The sequence below is a fragment of the Macaca fascicularis genome, chromosome 3 (genome assembly GCF_037993035.2).
Source record: "Macaca fascicularis isolate 582-1 chromosome 3, T2T-MFA8v1.1".
Lineage (NCBI taxonomy): Eukaryota > Metazoa > Chordata > Mammalia > Primates > Cercopithecidae > Macaca > Macaca fascicularis.
Window position 1 is genome coordinate 101,236,502 of NC_088377.1, and position 23,804 is coordinate 101,260,305.

The 23,804-nt window shown below is 39.9% G+C and overlaps 1 protein-coding gene across 17 annotated transcripts in view; it reads left to right on the top strand.

Moving 5' to 3' along the window:
• Window positions 1-23,804, top strand: part of CPVL (carboxypeptidase vitellogenic like) — a 205,306-nt gene that overhangs the window by 157,428 nt on the left and 24,074 nt on the right. For all 17 annotated transcript variants that reach the window (XM_065542167.2, XM_074035303.1, XM_065542165.2 and 14 more), the window contains one exon: window positions 13,022-13,204. In XM_065542167.2, coding sequence (XP_065398239.1) covers window positions 13,022-13,204 — 183 coding nt within the window. The remainder of the gene's footprint in view (window positions 1-13,021; window positions 13,205-23,804) is intronic.

The window sequence follows — 23,804 nt, forward strand, 5'->3', positions numbered from 1 at the left end:
AAAGTTAAAAAAAAAATCTGAAGCCTTTGGAAGACAGGGGTCACATCTTTCCATACCTGTTCCCATGGTACTTAGTCCTTAGTCTCTCCCTAAACATGTCTGTTGAATAGGCAGAGATCTCATATGAGTAAACTAAAAAACAAACAAACCACACTACATATACAAGTGAGCATGCACTCTTCTCCAACTCAGACGAAAGGCCACTTCCCTTCCATTTCAGATGGAGGGAACACTTAACCACCTGCAAATCCAGGAAGGAAGTGAAATAAATGGATAGTGTTGGATTGAGATCTACTGATCTTTCTTTTTTACCCGTGACAGAGATATGGATACAGAGAATATTTTTCTCTTCTAAGAAAAACAGTAGCATAAGCATTGAATAAACGACAACCGCCCTGTGCCTGTGTGTGTGAGGATACCAGGGCAGGGGTGGGGGTGTGCCTCAGGGTTCCAGCTCTGCAAAGTGTTAGCTCATTGTGGCTGAGAGGAAATACAGGCCCAGCATGGTCAGATCTCCCAATATTTAAATGCTGACTGTCTTAGTGCAGGCTGCTCTAACAGAGCAATATAGACTAAGGGCTTAAAAACAAGAAAAATATGTTTCTTACAGTTCTGGAAGCTGGAAATCTGAGATCAGATTACCAGCATGATCGGTTCTGGTGAGGATCTTCTCCTAGGTTGCAGACTGCTGACTTCCTTTTGTATCCTCACATGGTGGAAAGAGTGATAGAGAGCTCTGTGGGGTCTCTCTCTTGGGGGGGCACTAATTCCGTTCGTGAGGGCTCTGCTCTTATTCCCTAATCACCCTCCAAAGGCCCCACCTCCTAATACCATCACTTTGGTTGTTAGGTTTTCCACATTTGAGTTTTTGGAGGATACAAACATTGGGTCCATAACACTGGCATCTAAATGAAAAAACAATTACAACACAAACATGCGTTCTGTAACACTGGCATCTAAATGAAAACACAGAACACCACCATTTGGACTAACCAAATACATCTGCATGCTGAATGCAAGCCTCACGCAGCCAACTTAAGACCTCTGCACTCCAGTATAGGAATTTATGTTTTAGTTTATCCTTAATAAAGAGTAATAAAAACATCGGTAAAACCTGCTCTTCAAGTTATAGGACATCTTTAGGTCTGGTATCCTATTTGCCCTTCCTGACAGCTGTGGGATGTAGCTATTCCACTTTCTAGAGGAGAAAATTAAAGCTCAGAATGAGTAGATGACATATCCAAGATCACTCAGTGAGCACTGGTCTTACGGGACTGAGGCAGGGCCAGAGGTCAAGACTTCTGTTTGAAAGTGTTGGCCCCTTTTATAAGGCTCTGCTGTTAGTTCTGTCCAGTCAGTGGCCTAGTGCAGTTATTTATGGAGTTCTAACTCCTCCATCCTAAGTCACAATTCTAATCCATACGTAACATTTCATTTGGAAATTGTTGTACTGTTGTATACTTTATCATGCTTCAAAGGTGATAACAAGTGATAAAAGCTAACATTTTGAACATTCATTCTGTGCTTGGGATGCTGAGAGCTTTACGTGCATCATGTTTCATAAATTCTCCCGATTCATATGTGCTTTTCTTATACCCATTGTACAGATGAAGAAACTGAGCTCTAGATGGCTAACTCAATTAAGATAATACTGCCAGTTAGTGGCAGGGGTCAGATTCAAACCCAGCCATAGAGTTTATGCTCTTAATGATAAACATATATCCTTCATGTTAAAGAGTCACACTTAACTTTAGGTTGGCCACTTGCTTGTGGAATTACAAATATAGAATAAAGCACCTGTTCAATGTGTTTTTATGGAGGTTAGTGACCTTAGACAATGAAGCAATGTGGAAGAGCACTTAGAAGCACACGGTTTGGGCTCAGGTCAATCGGAACTTGAATTTCAGTCACCTGTTGGGGGATCATGGTACACTGACTTACCTCCCTGCACCTCTGCCTCCTTGTGCCTAAAATGGGATAAATAACACCTGCCTTCTGAGAATGCTGTAAAATGCTTAGCACAGTTCCTGGAACATAATAAGAAAAACAACAAGAGAGTCTTATTATTACTCAAAACTTTCCTTTTAAAAGCTATAGTCTTTACCACACTTTTCTAGCATTTAAGTGTGGGGAAATTCCATATGATTTTGAATTCCAGGCTTCAAAAATTAAAAGTCTCTTTAAAAGAGTAATACATGAATTTATGGCTCTGACTTTCAAGAAAAGACTGAGATGCTGCGGCTAATGCATGTAAAATTAGTAGTCAAGGGTATGTTATTATTTGAAGAGCTTGAATACGTACAGTTCAGGTTTCTCCCGGCTGGATTTCTTCTACAGTCGGCCTTTTTCTGAAAGAGTAAGATTGACAACCGAGTATTTGACACAAAAAGACCGTCCCTATATTCTGAAGGTTTATTTAGAAGTGCTTTGTCGAGTCTCTCCAATCATTATCAGATGATCAACTTGCTTGAGAAGGAGGAGGACCTACTACTCACTGACCTCTTATTCTGTGTCAGACACACTGTGCTGGGCACTTTGTGTACATGGTCTCATTAGTCCTCATTACAATTCAGTATAGTTCTTAGCATCCTCATGTCCGGAAAAAGGGCTGAAGCTCTTGGAAGTTCACCCACATGTCTGCGGGTTCCCAGGTATGGTGTGTTGGCATGCACCGCACTGGTCTGAAGGTGTATGAGTTTGGATTTCATGGTTTTAGTGACAGAAACAACTCCGGTTACTTGAAGCATGAAAGGAATTGATTGGAAGACAGGATAGGTCTCAGAATTCATGGAAAAACGGAAGAAGTGGGGTGAAGAAAGACAACAGATCGGGGAAAATTCTAGGGATCTAGGAAGCAAAACTAATAAGCAGACTTATCAGTGAACTCTGTGTCCCTCTGCCCGTGATTCCAATTCCAGGGAAAGAGCATTTGGGTGCCTTTACTTAGGTCATGGGCTCATCCTTTGCCAGAGGAGGCAGGACACTGTGGTTGAGAGCTCCCACCAGGGCTATATCCACTGAGGGTGTAGGTGACCCAAAGTACAGTTTCCAGGAGAAGGAATAGTGGACCTGGGCATGCAAAAGCAGCAGATGATCACTGTACAGCACCACATGAAACTGTTAAAGAGCAGAATCCATACCCTGTAATTGTCTATCAGTTTTATGGGGTACCAGGCACGGTGCAAGGCCTGGGAATGTAGCACGCACTTGGGGAGCTCCTGTTTTTAAGGCACTGCTGGTATTTCACAGCTGTTTAGCAAGGCCACTCCCCACCAACTGTGAGTAATGCCCTCGCACACATCCTGTCCATAGAGCCAAAGTGAGAGGTGACTAAGAGATGTCACCAGGGCCAGACAAACAGAGCAAGATGGTTTCTGAACTGGAGATGTAAACTGTGTCTCATATGCAACTAACTCTCAGCTTCCAGCAGCTTTTGATAGCACTAAATGGTTAGCTGCGGGGAGTCAATAAATGCTTGTTGGTTGGAAGGAACTTAGCTCTTAACTTAAGGAAAAATTTTAGGTAGAAGGGTGGAAGTTGGGATCTAGGATTCATTTTGGTGCCTCACAGTATCACAGTTTCCATAACAGTAAAGTGGAGGCAGACAGTGAAACACTTCTCTTCCTGACCTCGTGAGGCAGTACAAGAATAAAGCCCTATGTACATGAAAGCATGTTGAAAAGCAGGAAAGAATTAATAATAATAAAAATGCTTTCCTCATCTCTGCCTTTTGACAAAGAGAAAAAAAAAAAAAAAAGATGCTTGTGGTCCAAGTCACCGAGTGCCATCTCTTGTAAATGCTTGAATTCTGGAATGAGTTTTTAAAGATTGTCTATGAACTAATATTAAACTTGTTACCTAGTTATCATGAAAAAAAAAATGAGAGCTGGTATGGTGGTATTTGAATTCTTACAAATTATTTCTCCAAAAGGCTCATCTTTTGCCAGACTGAGGTGTCCAACCTCATAGCATCATTGTTCCTTTTTTTTTTCTTTTTTTCATTATAAAAGCATTCTAGGCTGGGTGCAGTGGCTTATGCCTGTAATCCCAGCACTTTGGGAGGCCGAGGGAGGTGGATCACTTGAGTCCAGAAGTTTGAGACCAGCCTTGTCAACATGATGATACCCTGTCTCTACCAAAAATACTAAAAATAGCCAGTCTCATAACCTGGTCTCTAAATTAATTAATTAATTAATTTTTTAAGAATTATTTTATTATACTTTAAGTTCTAGGGTACATGTGCACAACGTGCAGGTTTGTTACATATGTATGCATGTGCCATGTTGGTGTGCTGCACCCATTAACTCATTATTTACATTAGCTATATCTCCTAATGCTATCCCAACCCCTTGCCCCCACTCCACGACAGGCCCTGGTGTGTGATGTTCCCCGTCTTGTGTCCAAGTGTTGTCATTGTTCAGTTCCCACCTATGACATGCGGTGTTTGGTTTTTTGTCCTTGCCATAGTTTGCTGCGAATGATGGTTTCCAGCTTCATCCATGTCCCTACAAAGGACATGAACTCATCCTTTTTTATGGCTGCATAGTGTTCCATGGTGTATATGTGCCACATTTTCTTAATCCAGTCTATCATTGATGGACATTTGGGTTGGTTCAAAGTCTTTGCTATTGTGAATAGTGCCACAATAAAAATACGTGTGCACTTGTCTTTATAGCAGCATGATTTATAATCCTTTGGGTATACACCCATTAATGGGATGGCTGGGTCAAATGGTATTTCTAGTTCAAGATCCTTGAGGAATCGCCAGACTGTTTTCCACAATGGTTGAACTAGTTTACAATCCCACCAACAGTGTAAAAGTGTTCCTGTTTCCCCACATCCTCTCTAGCACTTGTTGTTTCCTGACTTTTAATGATGGCCATTCTAACTGGTGTGAGATGGTATCTCATTGTGGCTTTGATTTGCATTTCTCTGATGGCCAGTGATGATGAGCATTTTTTCATGTGTCTGTTGGCTGCATAAATGTCTTCTTTTGAGAAGTGTCTTGTTCATATCCTTTGCCCACTTTTTGATGGGGTTCTTTGTTTTTGTCTTTGTTTTTTTCCTGTAAATTTGTTTGAGTTCTTTGTAGATTCTGGATATTAGCCCTTTGTCAGATGAGTAGATTGCAAAAATTTTCTCCCATTCTGTAGGTTGCCTGTTCACTCTGATGGTAGTTTCTTTTGCTGTGCAGAAGCTCTTCAGTTTAATTAGATCCCATTTGTCAATTTTGGCTTTTGTTGCCATTGCTTTTGGTGTTTTAGACATGAAGTCCTTGCCCATGCCTATGTCCTGAATGGTATTGCCTAGGGTTTCTTCTAGGTTTTTTATGGTTTTAGGTCTAATATTTAAGTCTTTAATCCATCTTGAATTAATTTTTGTTTAAGGTGTAAGGAAGGGATCCAGTTTCAGCTTTCTACATATGGCTAGCCAGTTTTCCCAGCACCATTTATTAAATAGGGAATCCTTTCCCCATTTCTTGTTTTTGTCAGGTTTGTCAGAGATCAGATGGTTGTAGATGTGTGGTATTATTTCTGAGGGCTCTGTTCTGTTCCACTGGTCTAGATCTCTGTTTTGGTACCAGTACCATGCTGTTTTGGTTACTGTAGCCTTGTAGTATACTTTGAAGTTAGGTAGCGTGATGCCTCCAGCTTTGTTCTTTTGGCTTAGGATTGTCTTGGCAATGCAGGCTCTTTTTTGGTTCCGTATGAACTTTAAAGTAGTTTTTTCCAGTTCTTTGAAAAAAAGTCATTGGTAGCTTGATGGAGATGGCGTTGAATCTATAAATTACCTTGGGCATTATGGCCATTGTCACGATATTGATTCTTCCTATCCATGAGCATGGAATGTTCTTCCATTTTTTTGTGTCCTCTTTGATTTTGTTGAGCAGTGGTTCGTAGTTCTCCTTGAAGAGGTCCTTCACATCCCTTGTAAGTTGGATTCCTAGGTATTTTATTCTTTTTGAAGCAATTGTGAATGGGAGTTCACTCATGATTTGACTCTCTGTTTGTCTGTTATTGGTGTATAAGAAAGCTTGTGATTTTTGCACATTGATTTTGTATCCTGAGACTTTGCTGAAGTTGCTTATCAGCTTAAGGAGATTTGGGGCTGAGATGATGGGGTTTTCTAAATATACAATCATGTCATCTGCAAACAGGGACAATTTGACTTCCTCATTTCCTTATTGAATACCTTTTATTTCTTTCTCTTGCCTCATTGCCCTAGCCAGAACTTCCAGCACTATGTTGAATAGGAGTGGTGAGAGAGGCATCCCTGTCATGTGCCAGTTTTCAAAGGGAATGCTTCCAGTTTTTGCCCATTCAGTATGGGATCGGCTGTGGGTTTGTCATAAATAGCTCTTATTATTTTGAGATACATCCCATCAATACCAAATTTATTGAGAGTTTTTAGCATAAAGGGCTGTTGAATTTTGTCAGAGGCCTTTTCTGCATCTATTGAGATAATCATGTGGTTTTTGTCTTTGGTTCTACTTATATGCTGGATTAAATTTATTGATTTGCGTATGTTGAACCAGCCTTGCATCCCAGGGATGAAACCCACTTGATCATGGCGGATAAGCTTTTTGAGGTGCTGCTGGATTCGGTTTGCCAGTATTTTATTGAGGATTTTTGCATCGATGTTCATCAGGGATATTGGTCTAAAATTCTCTTTTTTTGTTCTGTCTCTGCCAGGCTTTGGTATCAGGATGATGCTGGCCTCTTCAAATGAGTTAGGGAGGATTCCCTCTTTTTCTACTGATCGGAATAGTTTCAGAAGAAATGGTACCAGCTCCTCCTTGTACCTCTGGTAGAATTCGGCTGTGAATCCGTCTGGTCCTAGACTTTTTTTGGTTGGTAGGCTCTTAATTATTGCCTCAATTTCAGAGCCTGTTATTGGTCTATTCAGGGATTCAACTTATTCCTGGTTTAGTCTTGGAAGGGTGTATGTGTCCAGGAATTTATCCATTTCTTCTAGATTTTCTAGTTTATTTGTGTGGAGATGTTTATAGTATTCTCTGATGGTAGTTTGTATTTCTGTGGGATCAGTGGTGATATCCCCTTTATCATTTTTTATTGCGTCTATTTGTGTTCTTCTCTCTTTTCTTCTTTATTAGTCTTGCTAGCAGTCTATCCACTTTGTTGATCTTTTCAGAAAACCAGCTCCTGGATTCATTGATTTTTTGAAGGGTTTTTTGTGTCTCTATTTCCTTCAGTTCTGCTCTGATCTTAGTTATTTCTTTCCTTCTGCTAGCTTTTGAATGTGTTTGCTCTTGCTTCTCTAGTTCTTTTAATTGTGATGTTAGGGTGTCAATTTTAGATCTTTCCTGCTTTCTCTTGTAGGCATGTAGTGCTATGAATTTCCCTCTACACACTGCTTTAAATGTGTCCCAGAGATTCCGGTATGTTGTATCTTTGTTCTCATTGATTTCAAAGAACATCTTTATTTCTGCCTTCACTTCCTTATGTATGCAGTAGTCATTCAGGAGCAGGTTGTTCAGTTTCCATGTAGTTGAGCTGTTTTGAGTGAGTTTCTTAATCCTGAGTTCTAGTTTAATTGCACTGTGGTCTGAGAGACAGTTTGTTGTAATTTCTGTTCTTTTACATTTGCTGAGGAGTGCTTTTCTTCCAACTCTGTGGTCAGTTTGGGAATAAATGCGATGTGGTGCTGAGAAGAATGTATATTCTGTTGATTTGGGATGGAGAGTTCTGTAGATGTCTATTAGGTCTGCTTGGTGCAGAGTTGAGTTCAATTCCTGGATATCCTTGTTAACTTTCTGTCTCGTTGATTTGTCTAATGTTGACAGTGGGTTGTTAAAGTCTCCCATTATTATTGTATGGGAGTCTAAGTCTCTTTGTAAGTCTCTAAGGACTTGCTTTATGAATCTGGGTGCTCCTGTCTTGGGTGCATACATATTTAGGATAGTTAGCTCTTCTTGTTGAATTGATCCATTTACCATTATGTAATGGCCTCTTTTGTCTCTTTTGATCTTTGTTGGTTTAAAGTCTGGTTTATCAGAGACTAGGATTGCAACCCCTGCCTTTTTTTTGTTTTCCATTTGCTTGGTAGATATTCCTCCATCCCTTTATTTTGAGCCTATATGTGTCTCTGCATGTGAGATTAGATGAATGGCTAACTAGAATAACCAGTGTAGAGAAGTCCTTGAATGACCTGATGGAGCTGAAAGCCATGGCACTCAAACTACATGACGAATGCACAAGCTTCAGTAGCCGATTCGATCAACTGGAAGAAAGGGTATCAGTGATTGAAGATCAAATGAATGAAATGAAGTGAGAAGAGAAGTTTAGAGAAAAAAGACTAAAAAGAAACAAACAAAGCCTCCAAGAAATATGGGACTATGTGAAAAGACCAAATCTACGTCTGATTGATGTGCCTGAAAGTGACGGGGAGAATGGAACCAAGTTGGAAAACACTCTGCAGGATATTATCCAGGAGAACTTCCCCAACCTAGCAAGGCAGGCCAACATTCAACTTCAGGAAATACAGAGAACGGCACAAAGATAACTCCTCGAGAAGAGCAACTCCAAGACACATAATTGTCAGATTCACCAAAGTTGAAATGAAGGAAAAAATGTAAAGGGCAGCCAGAGAGAAAGGTCGGGTTACCCATAAAGGGAAGCCCATCAGACTAACAGCAGATCTCTCAGCAGAAACTCTACAAGCCAGAAGAGAGTGGGGGCCAGTATTCAACATTCTTAAAGAAATGAATTTTTAACCCAGAATTTCATATCCAGCCAAACTAAGTTTCATAAGTGAAAGGGAAATAAAATCCTTTACAGACAAGCAAACGCGGAGAGATTTTGTCACCATCAGGCCTGCCCTACAAGAGCTCCTGAAGGAAGCAGTGAACATGGAAAGGAACAACCAGTACCAGCCACTGCAAAAACATGCCAAAATGTAAAGACCATCGATGCTAGGAAGAAACTGCATCAACTAATGAGCAAAATAACCAGCTAACATCATAATGACAGGATCAAATTCACACATAACAATATTAACCTTAAATGTAAATGGGCTAAATGCTCCAATTAAAAGACACAGACTGGCAAATTGGATGGAGTCAAGACCCATCAGTGTGCTATATTCAAGAATAATTTTTTTAAAAAACGATGAGAACACATGGGCACATGGGGGCAACAACATATACTGGGGCCTGTCAGGAGGGTGTTGGGGGAGGGAGAGCATCAGGAAGAATAGGTAGTGGTTGCTGGGCTTAATACCCAGGTGATGAGATGATCTGTGCAGCAAACCACCATGGCACACGTTCACCTGTGTAACAAACCTGCACATATACCCCTGAACTTAAAAGTTGAAGAAAAATAAATAAATCAATAAATAAAAAGCATTCTATGGCCAGGTTGCAGTGGCTCATGCCTGTAATCCCAGCACTTTGGGAAGGAAGCTGAGGTGGGTAGATTGCTTGAGCCAAGGAGTTCAAGATCAGCCTGGGCAACGTGGCGAAACCCCATCTCTACAAAATATACAAAAAAATTAGCTGGGTGTAGTGGCGTACACCTGTAGTCCCAATAGGAGGATGACTTGAGCCCAGGAAGTGGAGGTTGCAGTGAGCCAAGATTGTGCCATTGCACTCCAGCTTGGGGAACATAGTGAGTCTCTGTCTCTTATAAATAAATAAATAAATAAATAAAAAGGGATTGTAACCACATTTGCCAAAAACAAAACAAAACAAAACAAAAACCTGGAAAATAGCCAATCTAAAACAATCAACCACAGTTCAAATAACTTAACTGTATTTTGATTTGTTCTTTCCCCAGGTTTGAAGCATTTTAAAATATGTGATAATTAGAGTACAAACAAGTGAAGTCTCAGTTTTTCATTGATTTTTTTCATAAGATAAACATTTTTCTGTGACATTGCATAACTGTCAGTTTCAATAAGCTAAGCAGCCAGCTCTCTAAGGAGTAAAAGAAGTCTCTAAAAGCAGTGGCTTTGCTCCCTTACCAGAGGCCTACAGCTGACCAGAAAGGAAAGTGAGGACATGTGTGTTCAGGGCACTGCGTGCTGCGTCACTGGAAACCAACTCCAACCAGCTCTTTCCTTGTTCCTTGTTTTGTTCCAATCACTATTGACAAGGGAAGTGTAGCTAAAAGCTACATTCATCTCTGTCTCCTCCCTTCTGTCTTTAGACTTTGTTGCTTAAAATAACAGCAAGCCTCAGGATAGGTTTGCTCCAGAGTGTCCCAGTTTTAGCACTGAATGTCTTGCTGGGCAACTCCTGTCCAGGGCAAACTGGGACAGTTGGTCACCCTACCAGGGGAGAAGTGAGATGAGTGTGCAGACATATTTGGCCAACCTGTCCCTGTCAGAGCTAAGGTCCTGCCTGGAACTTTTCTATCAGGATGTGGGTAGCCAGTGTGTGCCCTTGGGCTTCAGGACCACCTCTGTGCCATGCCCACCTGCTTCTCGTGCTCAGTCACTGGGTCCTGGGCTATCTCATCCACTCATCCAGCCTAGAGGCACCTAACTGGGATATTCCTGTGGGGGCTCATGAGAATAAATGTGACATTTAGGTGAAAATAAGAGCTCTGGAATTCTTATGTTTAATGCTGGCCTGCCTTAAGCGTCAGCTTTGAAATCACTTCTCATGATCATTATTCTGGTTTATTTTTTGTTGCATTTGACTTATGCGCCCTTCAGAAATACAAAATGGTTTCCTTGCTTTGCAAAGGAAGGGTTTCCATTTGTACCCAAAGTACACATCGTCTGTGTGAGATTGTGCAGTTCAGCTCTTCACTGTTTTTTGGTCCAGAGAGTTGGTGCTCTTGTTATGATAAGTCTTGACTAACAAGAGAAGCAACTCAGGGATGGTCCTCATTCCACGTCAGTTCAACATGTAATATAGTGCTGTACATATAAATTTGTTTTTGCTGTAACATGGGGACTTTGCTGTTGCCCCTTAAGGATGAAAAAACATCACATTGATTTCAAAATATAGTAATGATTGTCAGTAAAGAAAGCTGTGGGAGACACATGAGAGATGCAAGCTGCCTATAGTGGCCATGAAGAGTAAAACTAAATGGATGTGCTATGAATTTGCTGATTGATCAGCATCTTTTACACCGAATTCTAGAAGAAGAATCACTTTATGCATGATGATCTTTGCTAATCAGCTATAATCAGGTCTTCCTAGAATGGCGAAGTAATTAAACCTTGTTCACTGGTACTGATCATATGTAATTGTTTCCATACTGTTGGCCAAAACAACTATAGGAGGTTTTGCAGAGGCCATAAGTACTCAAGGTCTTTGAGGTAATTTCTCTGTATAAACAATGCAAATATTTTATGACTGGAGTTGAGTTGAATTTTTTTCACAGGCTTTAAATCTATCAGGATTTTCCTGTGGGTTTCTTCTTAGGGGAGTGGGGGTGGTGATGGTGACTGACTAACTTGAAAGGCCTCATGTTCCTGCAGTGGGGGCCCGGGGCTCTTTCATCTTAGTCTGACTGCTGTCCCACTGCTGCTTGAGGATTTGGAGTGTGTAAAAGTCCTGGACTTTTTAATTATGTTTGAGCCTTTTAAGAAGCCCGCACCATAAAGGGAAAGACGGAAACATATGCAGTGAAATATTTTATATCCAATTTGAGGATTCAACCAAAGGTCTCCACCCGGACCAAATAGATCAGAGCCTTCAAATAGATCAAAGGTAGCATGGAGTTGAGGCTGACCTCTTTGTTGGAGGTGGAGTGGCAATACTTTATGATAATATGTTAGTTGCATAGAAGTAGCATTAAAGTAGAAAAAAGGGGAGGGTATATTACTCAGATTTCCACCATCTAAATTAATTATTAACATTTTTCAAACTTTGTATTCCATATATGTGAATATGTACACTGATTTTTATAGTTATAATTGTGATATACATTATATTTGACTTTCTGCTTTCATACGTAACATTATGTGATAAGCGTTTTCCACATTGCATCATGGTTCAATGAAACATTTTTAAATGGTGTTATAATTTCCTACAGAATTCCTGTACTGCTGTGCATTTACCTACTCAATTATAGGACTTCTGGATTGTGTTTGAGTTTTTTATTATAAGACTCAATGAATATATATAATTTTTAAAAAATTCTTTGGACCTGTTTTCCTAGAATATATTCTACAAGTTGAAATTACTGGGACAAGGAATTTCAACATTTTTAAGTTTGGGGGCAGAAAATTGGCTACTGCTTTTCTGAAAAGTAGAGCCATTTTATACTGTCCCCATTAGTTCTTCAACTTTATCAGAATTGGGAGTTGTCTGAATTCTTTTTACAAGCAAATTGAAAATTGTTTTAGGATTAAAGAAAAGAATTACCTCAGTGTTGTTTTTCCTATGATAACCATCAGTTTGACACACACACAAAATTGTATTCTAGGAAGAAAGAACATTCCTCACTGTTGACAAGCAGCTGTCATATTTTTAAAAAGGAAGTTTTACAACTGGCATGGCAGGCATAGTTGCTTCCAATAAGAAACAAATTTGAGGCACCTGAATCTCTGTCTGCTGCTGCAAAAAAAATTATACTTGCCACTGAAATCAGTGTAGGAGAGGAGGACAATATGGATTAGCAATACCCAAGAGAATGCTCAGCTTGCCAGTGACTGCAGTGCCTGAAGTTGAAGTTAATGAAATGCAGGCTTCATGAAAATCCTAGGGGGTAGTATTCCTTAGTTCCACTAAGATGTAACCACAGTCCTCTGTCTTAACATAGCCATAAATCCAAGTAAAACCTGTATCTAGGTATCACTGGGTAATACAACACAAATGTTTTTGCAACCAAGAGAGGCCTTTATGCAGATTACTATGAAGAATGCAGTGGTAGAGACAAGGCTTGAGTTTATTTCAGATTGTTGTTGTTTATGGCTAACTAGAAGAAAATCTCAGAGAGATTCTTGTCTCTTTTTCTCTCTCGCTGGCTCACTGTTTATACCTGGCTTGATTCATGAGCTTCACCTCCTGAATCTTGGATTTGCTGATGGCTTGATTTCATTTCAGGTTCTGATGTACAATGGCCAACTGGACATCATCGTGGCAGCTGCCCTGACAGAGCGCTCCTTGATGGGCATGGACTGGAAAGGATCCCAGGAATACAAGAAGGCAGAAAAAAAAGTTTGGAAGATCTTTAAATCTGACAATGAAGTGGCTGGTTACGTCCGGCAAGTGGGTGACTTCCATCAGGTAGGACGATGCTTGGGAGCAGGCAGGTTGTGGGAATGGGAGAATGGGATTGAAAAGAAAGCCTGAATACTACCAATGAGACGTGGCCAACCTTAAGCAAAGCCATACAACAGCCAGTGTGTGTCTTCTGTGGCCCTGCTTTCCACAGAGAAGAGTGGTCTGAGTTCATACATACATAGGACTAAATATAAAACCAGACAAAAGTTTAGGCATTGTTCAAGAGGTAAGGAGACAATTCATTAAAAAGACAGTGCTCAGTCCAAAGAGGCAGATCATTAATGAGAGAATTGCATTGTATTTGGGGAGAGAACTTGACAAATTGTAAGAGGAACTTTCAACACAATCTGTTCTGGCAAACGTGTGATCACATTTTTGTATTACATATGGAGCCTCAGGACAAAAATCTCTCTAGCTAATATCCTAGTGCAACCTCCACTTTGGGGTCAGATGTTACTCTCATCATCTTCCTTTCTTGTAATGTCCTCTTCAAGTTTTGGAATCATGGTTATATTGGCCTCATAAGTTGGGAAGTGTTTCCTCTTTCTGTTGTTGGAAACAGCATCTTTAAGTGTTAGGAGAATTCACTGGTGAAGCCATCTGGGCCTGGAGATTTTTTTGAAGGAAGGGTTTTGTTGTTGGTATATAATAAGTGTACATCTTTATAGAATACATGTAATATTTTGATACATGCATTTAATGTTAATGACCAAATCAGTGTATTTAGGCTATCCATCACTTCAAACATGTATCATTTCGTTATATTGGGAACATTTCAAATCTCTTCTAGCTATTTTGAAATATACAATATATCGTTCTTAACTATAGTCACCCTACTGTGCTATTGAACACTAGAATTTATTCCTTCTATCTTAACTGTCTGCACCCATTAACCAATCTCTCTTCATCTTTCCACCCATCCCCACTTCCCAGCCTCTGGTAACTATCATTCTATTCTTTACCTCCGTGAAATTAACTTTTTGTGCTCCCACATATGAGTGAGAACATATGATATTTGTCTTTCTGTGCCTGTCTTATTTCATTTAACATAATGACCTCCAGTTCCATCCATGTCACTGCAAGTGATAGGATTTCATTCTTTTTATGGCTTAGTAATATTCCATTGTGTAGATATGCCACATTTTTTAAATCCATTCATCTGTTTATGGACACTTAGGGTGATTCCATGTCATGGCCATTGTGAATAGTACTATAATAAACATGGAGTGCAGATATTCCTTTGATATACTGATTTCTTTTCCTTTAGAAAAATACTGAGTAGTGGAATTACTGCAGCATATGGTAATTCTATTTGTAGTTTTTTTAGAAACCTCCATAGTATGGTTTTCCATAATGGTTGTACTAATTTACATTCCTGCTAATAGTGTATGAGTTCATTTTCTCTGCATCCTCATCAGCATCTGTTATTTTTTGTCTTTTTGGTAATAACCATTCTAACTCCAATGAGATGATACCTCATTGTGGTTTTAATTTGCATTTCCCTGATGATTAGTGATGTTGAGCATTTTTCCATATACCTGTCGGGCACCTGTATGTCTTCTTTTGAGAAATATCTATTAAAATCCTTTCCTCACTTTTTAATGGTATTATTTGTGTTTTGTGCTCCTCAGTTGCTTGAGTTCCTTGTATATTCTGGATATTAGTCTTTGGTCAGATGGATAGTTGGCAGATATTTTCTCCCATTCTACAGGTTGTCTCTTCACTGTATTGATTGTTCCCTTTGCTGTGAAGAAACTTTTTAGTTTTTGTCTATTTGTCCATTTGTGGTTTTGTTGCCTATGCTTTTTGGGTCTTAGCCATAAAAGCTTTACATACATGAGTGTCCTGAAGTGTTTCCCCTGTTTTCTTTTAGTGGTTTTACCATTTTGAGTCTTATGTTTAAATCTTTAATCCATTTGAGCTTATTTTACATGTATATGGTGAGAGATAGGGGTTTAGTTTTTGAGCTTATTCTACGTGTATATGGTGAGAGACGGGGGTTTAGTTTCATTCTTCTGCATATGGATCCCAGTTTACCCAGCACCATTCATTGAAGAGGGTGTCCTTTCCCCAGTGTATAAGGTTCTTGTCAGCTTTGTCAAAGATTATTTGGCTATAAATACATGGATTTATTTCTGGGTTTCCTATTCTGTGCCATTAGTCTATGTGCCTGTTTTTATACTAATACCTTGCCATTTTGGTTATTACTGCTTTATAGTATATTTTGAAATCAGGTAGTGTGATGCCTCCAACTTTGTTCTTTTTGCTCAGTATTGCTTTGACTATTTGGGGTCTTTTGTGGTCCATGTGAACTTTAGAACTTTTTTTTTCTATTTCTGTGACAAATGCCATTGGTATTTTAATAATTATGCATTGAACCTGTAGATTGCTTTAGAGTCAGTATGATCACTTTAACAATGTTAATTTTTCCAACCATGAGCATGAAATGTCTTCCATTTTTTGTGTCCTCTTCAACTTCTTACATCAGCATTTTATAGTTTTCCTTATAGAGACCTTTCACCTCCTTGATTCAATCTATTTTAAGGTTATTTATTTATTTTGTAGCTATTGTAAATGGAATTGCTTTCTTGATTTCTTTTTAGCTAGTTCATTATTAGTGTATAGAAATGCTAGTGAGTTTTGTATGTTGATTTTGTATCCTGCAACTTTACTGAATTCATTTATCAGTTCTAAAAGTTTTTTGGTGGAGTATTTAGTTTTTTCTGTATAAAAGATTGTGTCATTTGCAAAGAAAAACAGTTTGACTTGCTCTCTTTCCGTATGAATGCCTTTTGTTTCTTTTTCTTACCCAATTGCTCTGGCTAGGACTTTTGGTACTATGTTGAATAGAAGTGGTGAAAGGGAACATTCTTGTCTTGTTCCAATTCTTAGAGGAAATGCTTTCAGCTTTTCCCTATTCAGTAAGATGATGTTTGTTGTATATGGCCTGTATTATGTTGTGATGTGTTCCTTCTATGCCTGATTTGTTGACAGTTTTTATCATGAAGAAGGTATGTTGGATTTTATCAAATGTTTTTCTTAATCTATTGAGATGAACTTACGGTTTTTGTCTTTCATTCTGTTGATGTGATGTATCATATTTATTGATTTGCATATGTTGAACCATTCTTGCATTTCTGGGATAAATTCCACTTGATTATGGTATATTATCTTTTTGATGTGTTGTTGGATTCTGTTTGCTAGTATTTTGTTGAGGATTTTTACATCTATATTCATTAGGGAGATTGTAGTTTTCTTTTTGTGTGTATCCTTGTCTGGTTTTGGTATCAGGATGATAGCCTTGTAGAATGAATTAGAAGGAATTCCCTCCTCTTTAATTTTAAAGATTAGTTTGAGAAGAATTTGCGTTAGCTCTTTCCTGAGCTTGGCAGAATTTGGCAGAAAAGCCATCCAGTCCTAGACTTTTCTTTGTTGGGATAATTTTTATTACTGATTCAATCTCATTATTCTTTATTGGTCTGTTCAAGTTTTCTGTATCTTCCTGGTTCAATCTTGTTAGGCTGTATATGTCCAGGAATTTATCCATTCCCCTAGGTTTTCCAGTTTGTTAGGCTAAAGTTGTCCATAATAGTCTCTGACGATGCTTTGTATTTCTGTGATATCGGTTGTAATGTCTCCTTTTTCATTTCCAATTTTATTTATTTGAGTTTTCTCTCTTTTTTTCTTGATCAGTATAGCCTAGTCTAGTTTATTGATTTTATTTATCTTTTTTAAAAACAGGCTTCTTTGTTTCATTGATCCTTTGTATTTCTTTTTAGTTTCTATTCCATTTAGTTCTGCTCTGATTTTTATTATTTCTTTTGTTCTAATTTTGGGTTTAGAACAAAAGATACTGGGTTTGGTTTGTTCTTGATTTTCCAGTTTTTTAAAGATGCATCTTTAGGTTGTATATTTAAACTCTCTACTTTTATTTATTTATTTATCTATTACTATAAACTTCCATCTTAGCACTACTTTTGCTATATCTTATACGTTTTGGTATTTTGTGTTTCCATTTTCATTTGTTTCAAGAAATTTTTAAATTTTCTTCTTGATTTCTTAATTGATTCAGTGGTCATTCAGGAGCATGTTTTAAATTTTCATGTATTTGTACAGTTTCCAAAGTTTTCCTTGGTACCGATTTCTAGTTTAATTCCATTGTAGTCTTAGAAGATACTTGATATGATTCTGATTATTTTACATTTGTTGAGGCTTGTTTAATGGCATAACAAATGATCTGTCCTGGAGAATGTTTCCTGTGCTGATGAGAAAAAAATGCATTATGTAGCAGCTGGATAACATGTTCTGTAAATATCTGTTAGTTCTATTTTGTCTAAAGTGCAGTTTAAATCTGATGTTTCTTTCTTATTTTTCTGTCTAAATGATGGCCAGTTCTGAGACTGTTTGTTGAAGTCCTCAACTATTATTGTATTGGAGCCTATCTCTCCCTTTAGATCTAATACTATTTGCTTTATATATTTGGGTGCTCCTTTTTTTTTTTTTTTTTTTTTTTTGAGACGGAGTCTTGCTCTGTCCCCCAGGCTGGAGTGCAGTGGTCGGATCTCAGCTCACTGCAAGCTCCGCCTCCTGGGTTTACACCATTCTCCTGCCTCAGCCTCCCGAGTAGCTGGGACTACAGGCGCCCTCTCCTGTGTTGACTGTGTGTATTTAATATGATTGGGATGGTTATATCCTCTTGCTAAATTGAAAACTTTTTCTTTTCTTACAATTTTTATCTTGAAATCTATTTTATCTAATATAAGTACAGCTACTCCTTCTCACTTTTGGTTTCTGTTTACATGGAATATAATTTTTTATTCCTTTACTTTCAGTCTGTGTATGTCTTTGCAGCTGATGTGAGTTTCTTGTAGGTAGCTGATAGCTGATATGGATTGCATGTTTGTCTCCTCCAAGTCTCATGTTGAAGTGTGATTCCCAATATTGGAAATGGGGCCTGATGGAAGGTGATTGGATGATGGGGAAGATTCCTCATGAATGCCTATGCACCAACCCCTTGGTGATAAGTGAGTTTTCACTCAGTTCATGTGAAACCTGGTTATTTAACAGAGTCTGGGACCTCCTCCTTCTGTCTCTCTTGTTCCTGTTCTTGTCATGTGAAACACATGTACCCACTTTGCCTTCTGCCATAATTGTAAGCTTCCTGAAGCCCTCATCAGAAGCTGAGCAAATGTTGGTGCCATGCTTGTATAGCCTACAGAATTGTGAGCCAATTAAACCTCTTTTCTTTATAAATTACCCAGCCTCAGGTATGTTTTTATTGTGATGCAGAATGGCCTAACGCAGTAGCATATAGTTAGATCATGTTTTATTTTTATCCATTCAGCCAGTTTATGTCTTTTAAGTGGGGGATTTAATCCATTTACATTCAAAGTTATTATTGATAGGTGAGAACTTATTTCTGCCATTTTGTTAATTGTTTTCTAGTTGTTTTGTATATCCTTTGTTCCTTTCTTCCTCTCTTATTGCTTATCATTGTGGTTTGATGGTTTTTTGTAGTGGTAATATTTGAATCTTTTATCTTTCTCATTTGTGAGAAGCCAGTGAGTTTATACTTTCCTGTTTTCTTGATGGTAGGTATCGTCCTTTCACTTCCAGATATAGGAGTCCCCTAAGTATTTCTTGTAGGGCCAGTCCCATGGTAATGCATTTCCTCAGTTTCTGCTTGTCTGGGAAAGACTTTCTTTCTCTTTCTTTTTTGAAGGATGGCTTTGTGGGTATAGTAATCTTGGTTGTCAGTTTTGTTCTTTCAGCACTTTGAATATATCTTCTCATTTTCTCTTGGCCTATAAGTTTCTGCTGAGAAAACTTAGTCTGATGGGGATTCCCTTATATGTGCCTTGACAATTTTCTCTTGCTAATTTTAGAATTCTTTCTTTGTTTTTGACTTTTGACAGTCTTAACTGCAATATGCCCTGGAGAAAACATTTTTGGATTGAGTCCATTTGGAGATGTTTGAGCTTTTGTTCTGGATGCCTATATCTCTTGCAAGACTTGGGAAGTTTTGGGCTGTAATGTCATTAAGTAAGCTTTCTATGCCTTTGCTTATCTCTTCTTCTTTTGGAACACCCAAAATGTGAATATTTGATTGCCTGCTTTGTGGTGTTCCATATGTCATGTAGGCTTTCTTCGTTCTTTATTAAACTTTATATATATGTACTGTTTTGTCTGAGTTATTTCAAAAGACATTTCTTCTAGTTCAAAAAGTATTCTGTTTGATCTCTATTATTGAAGCTCTTGATTATATTTTTTTGTTTCATTCATTGAATTCTTCAGTTACAGAATTTCTAATTGGTTCTTTTTTATGTATCAGTCTCTTTGATGAATTTCTCATTCTGACTGTGAACTGTTTTTCTGATTTCCTTGTATTATTTATCTGTATTATCTTGTATCTCGCTAAACTTCTTTAATAACAGTGTTACGAAATCTTTCCCAGACATTTCATAGATTTATTTTTCATTGAAATCTGTCGCTAGAGAATTATTATTTCTTTACACATGTCACATTTCCTTGCTTTTTCGTCTTTGTTTGTTTTTACATTGATATCTGTGAATCTGGTGTAACAGTCCCTTATTCTGATTTTTTGAATTGACTTTTATAGGAAAGATGTTTTCCAATAGATGTATCTATAAGGGTTGGCTGTGTAGGGCACTTTGGTTTTGATTTTGGGTGGACACAGTAATGTAGTCTTCAGATGACTTCTTCAGCTATAATCAGTGTCAGTGATATCTTTGAGTTCCTCAGTGGGTTAGGCTGTGATTGTTAGTAGACGCTGTAGTGAGGTTTTGCTATGGATTGGGGCACCAGGTGGGCCAGTTCTTTGGCACCAGTATGCTGTTTCTTGGGTTCCCAGGTGGCATACATGGAAACTGGTAGAAGCAGGTCTGAATGGGCTGATCCATGGGCCTTCATATTATTTGGCTGAGTCCCCACCCCAATCTCATCCTGAATTGTGGCTCCCATAATCCCCACATGTCATGGGAGGGACCCGGTGGGAGCTAATTGAATCATGGGAGCAGGTCTTTCCTGTGCTGTTCTCGTGACAGTGAATAAGTCTCATGAGATCTGATGGTTTTATAAAAGGGAGTTGCTCTACACAAGCTCTCTTGCCTGCTGCCATGTAAGATGGGCCTTTGCCTCCTTTGCCTTCCATCATGATTGTGAGGGCCCCAAGCCATGTGGAACTGTAAGTCCATTAAACCTCTTTCCTTTATAAATTACCCAGTCTCAGGTATGTCTTTATTAGCAGCATGAGAACAGACTAATACAGGCTTCCAGGTGGCTTGCTGAAGTGCTGGCAGTGGCAGCAGTGGGCTAGGCTCGCAAGTGGATCACTGAACTCCTGGGCAGTGTGCATGGCATCAGCAATGGCGATAGCAGCAGTGGGCACTAGCACTGATGGCAGCAAACTTGGTGGGCCAGTCCTCCAGCCCCAAGGTGGTATATATGCAGGTGAGTGCTGGTGGAGGTAGTGGCAGCAGGCTGGGAGTGGACATCCTCGGGTCCCTGGAAGGAATGCATGGGCTCCGGCATTGGCAGGAAAGGTGTATTGATCCCTGGGCCTCTGGATAATGCACATGTGCACTGGCAGGCTGGGGAGGCCTGTCCTTAGCACCCCCAGGTGTGGATGGGCAGGGAAGGCCTATTCCCAGGCCTCAGGACAATGCCCACAGGCACTGGTGAGGGTGGGACCAGGTGAGCTGGAGCTGTCCTCAGGCCCCTCAATGGTGTGTGCATACAAAGGCTGTGGCAGGCAGGACTGATCAATTCCCAGGCCCCCAGACAACATGCATAGGCACTGGCAACCTGTGTGGGCCCATCTTCAGCTCCATGGAAGGCATGTATGCATGCCAGTAGCAGTGGGTGGTATAGGTCAATCCCCAGACTCCTGGACAATGTGCATGGGCACAGGTGAAGGCCGTACGGAGGCAGGCCTATGCTTAGGCCCCTAGATGGCATATGTGGGTGATGCCTGTGGCAGTGTGTAGGGTGGACCAATCCCCAGGCCCTCGAATGTCACACTAGGATGCCAGTAGTAGTAGCAATGGGTGTCTTTAGGCACTCTGATGGTGTTTGTGGGCACCAGTGGCAGTGGGGGGTGGTAGGTCGATCTCCTGGTTCCCAGATGACATGTATGGGCACTGGTGGTGGTGGCAGACAAGCAGACCTGTTTTTAGGTCTCCTGGTGGCAAGCAGACCAGGTTGATCTCCAGGACCTTGGATGGTGCCCTTGGGCCAAGAGGCAGGCTAGATGGGGCTGTCCTCAGGTCCTGGGACAGTACCTGGGTGAGCCAGTTCCCAGGCCCCTTAAGATATGTGTAGGTGTGCAGCAGCCGTGCTGTTGGGGGGTAAGGATTTGCTTTCAGTGGCAACACCCCCAGGCAGGCAGCTCTCAGGCTCTGGAGAGTGCATGCTTTGGCTCCCTTTGTCCCTAGGGCAGCCTCCCCAATGTGTTTCACTACCCATTCCTTGGGTGTAAGACATTGCATGAGCTAAAGTTTTGGGGATGCATCTGCACTGCTGGCTCCAGCCAGTATCGTGATGCTGTAAACCTTTGGGTAGATGTAGCGGGGTGTCTACAGGGGTTCAGGGATGTAGATATGTAGGGGATATTGGGCCCCAAGGTGTGATGTAGTCTGGTGGGGGCCAGGCTCTCAAAATGGCACCATGCTGTAGCTGCTTGAATCTCAGGGGATGTGTGGGACCCAGTGTGAACATCTTCTGTAGAACAATGTCATTACATGGACTCCAGGCATCTCTTTATACTAGTCTCAGGGCTTGTGAGGGCTGAGGGGCTCTCCTGTGGCTAAAATTGTAGGAGACTGTGGTGGGAATATGGACTGCCAACTGCTGGAGCTCTCTTACTTACCTTTTCCCCACAGTGGGAGTTTCCCCTGATTCTGAGTTAATCTTGGCTGGGCCAGCTGCTTCACTTCCCTTTCCTTCTATGCCTCAGAAGTTCCCAGTCACTTTCCTGCTGAATTCCATTGTTTTCTTTAGATGTTCTATTTGACATCTAATTATCTATTTGCCATTCTGGTCCTTCTTTGTGGAGGAGGTGACAGCCGGGTGCCTCAGGCAGCCATCTTGAAGCCCCTCCAACGGAAGGTTTTCAATTGCAGATTCAATTCCTAAAGTAGATATGAGATTAATTACCTTTTCTGTTTCTTCATGTGTCAGTTTTCATAGGCTGTAATTTTTTTTCAAGAATTTGTCTATTTCATCCAAAATTTCAGATTCATTGACATAAAGTTGCTTTATAACATCATCTCTTTTTTTTTCGAGACAGTCCCACTCTGTCTGCCCAGGCTGGAGTGCAGTGGCATGATCTTGGCTCACTACAGCCTCCACCTTCTAAGACATGAGGTCATGTCTCAGCCTTCCAAGTAGCTGGGACTACAGGCGTGCACCACCACACCTAGCTAATTTATTTGTATTTTTAGTAGAGACAGGGTTTCACCTTAGAGACAGGGTTTCACCTTGCTGGCCAGGCTGTTCTTGAACTCTTGACCTCAAGTGATCCACCCACCTTGGCCTCCCAGAGTGCTGGGATTACAGGCATGAGCCACCGTGCTCAGCCTGTAACATCATCTTAATATGATTTAATGTTTCTTAAGATATCTGGTGTTTTTAGTAATTAGCACCTCTCTTGCCTGAGGTTTAACAATTTTATTCTTTTCAAAGAACCAATTTTTATCTTTGTTTTTCTCGATTATATTTTTGCTTTCTGTTTTATTAATTTGTTCTTTATCCTTATTATCTTCCTGCTATTCTTTTCATTGTGTGTGACTTACTATTCTTTTTTTAAAAGCAACATGAATTTTTAGACTTTCTTTATTTCTAATATATGCATCCAATGGGAGAAATAAATTCCTGTTGTTTAAGCCATCCAGTATCGTATCCTTATAGGACTGTTGAGAGGGTTCGGATAAGTTAATAAGCTTAGAGCAATTCCTGGCTTATTATAAATTTTGCTATTTTTATTTTTATTATTATTACCCTGGATTGCTTACAACAGTACATATAACAAAGAAAAAATTATAAATAGTAATAGTCAAGATTCAAGAAAATATGTTTATTGAAAATCGACATATAAGGGAAAGTCGGAATATTAATATTCAGGCCATAAGGGCATATTCAAATGTTGAGCTGCCAGGGAGTGATGGACATGTTACCTCCCCCTGTCTGCTGCACTGCTTTGTGATGAACATCTCACCAGGCACACACAGGATCTCCTCAAGATGATTTGATGGCTACCTCCACCACCTGTTATTTCATATCCCCTGGACCAGCCTTGTGAAATGCTCCCAGGCCTGGCATCCCACATGTGTCCTGCTTGGCTCTTTGCATAAAATGTCCAGCTTGGGAGGCCAGATTGCTGCTTCAGGGCAACATGTCCCACAGAGGTGGGAAAAGGAATTGGCCGCCAGTCAGAAACTGGTGGCAAATATCACACTCAACCCGCTGACTCTTCTTGTGAATGCAAAACACATTTAGAGATGAAATGGTACTTCTCTGGCTGCCAAAAAACAAGTAACAAAAGAAGCAAGGCCCACATATGTTTGTGATAGTGAGTGTTTTACCA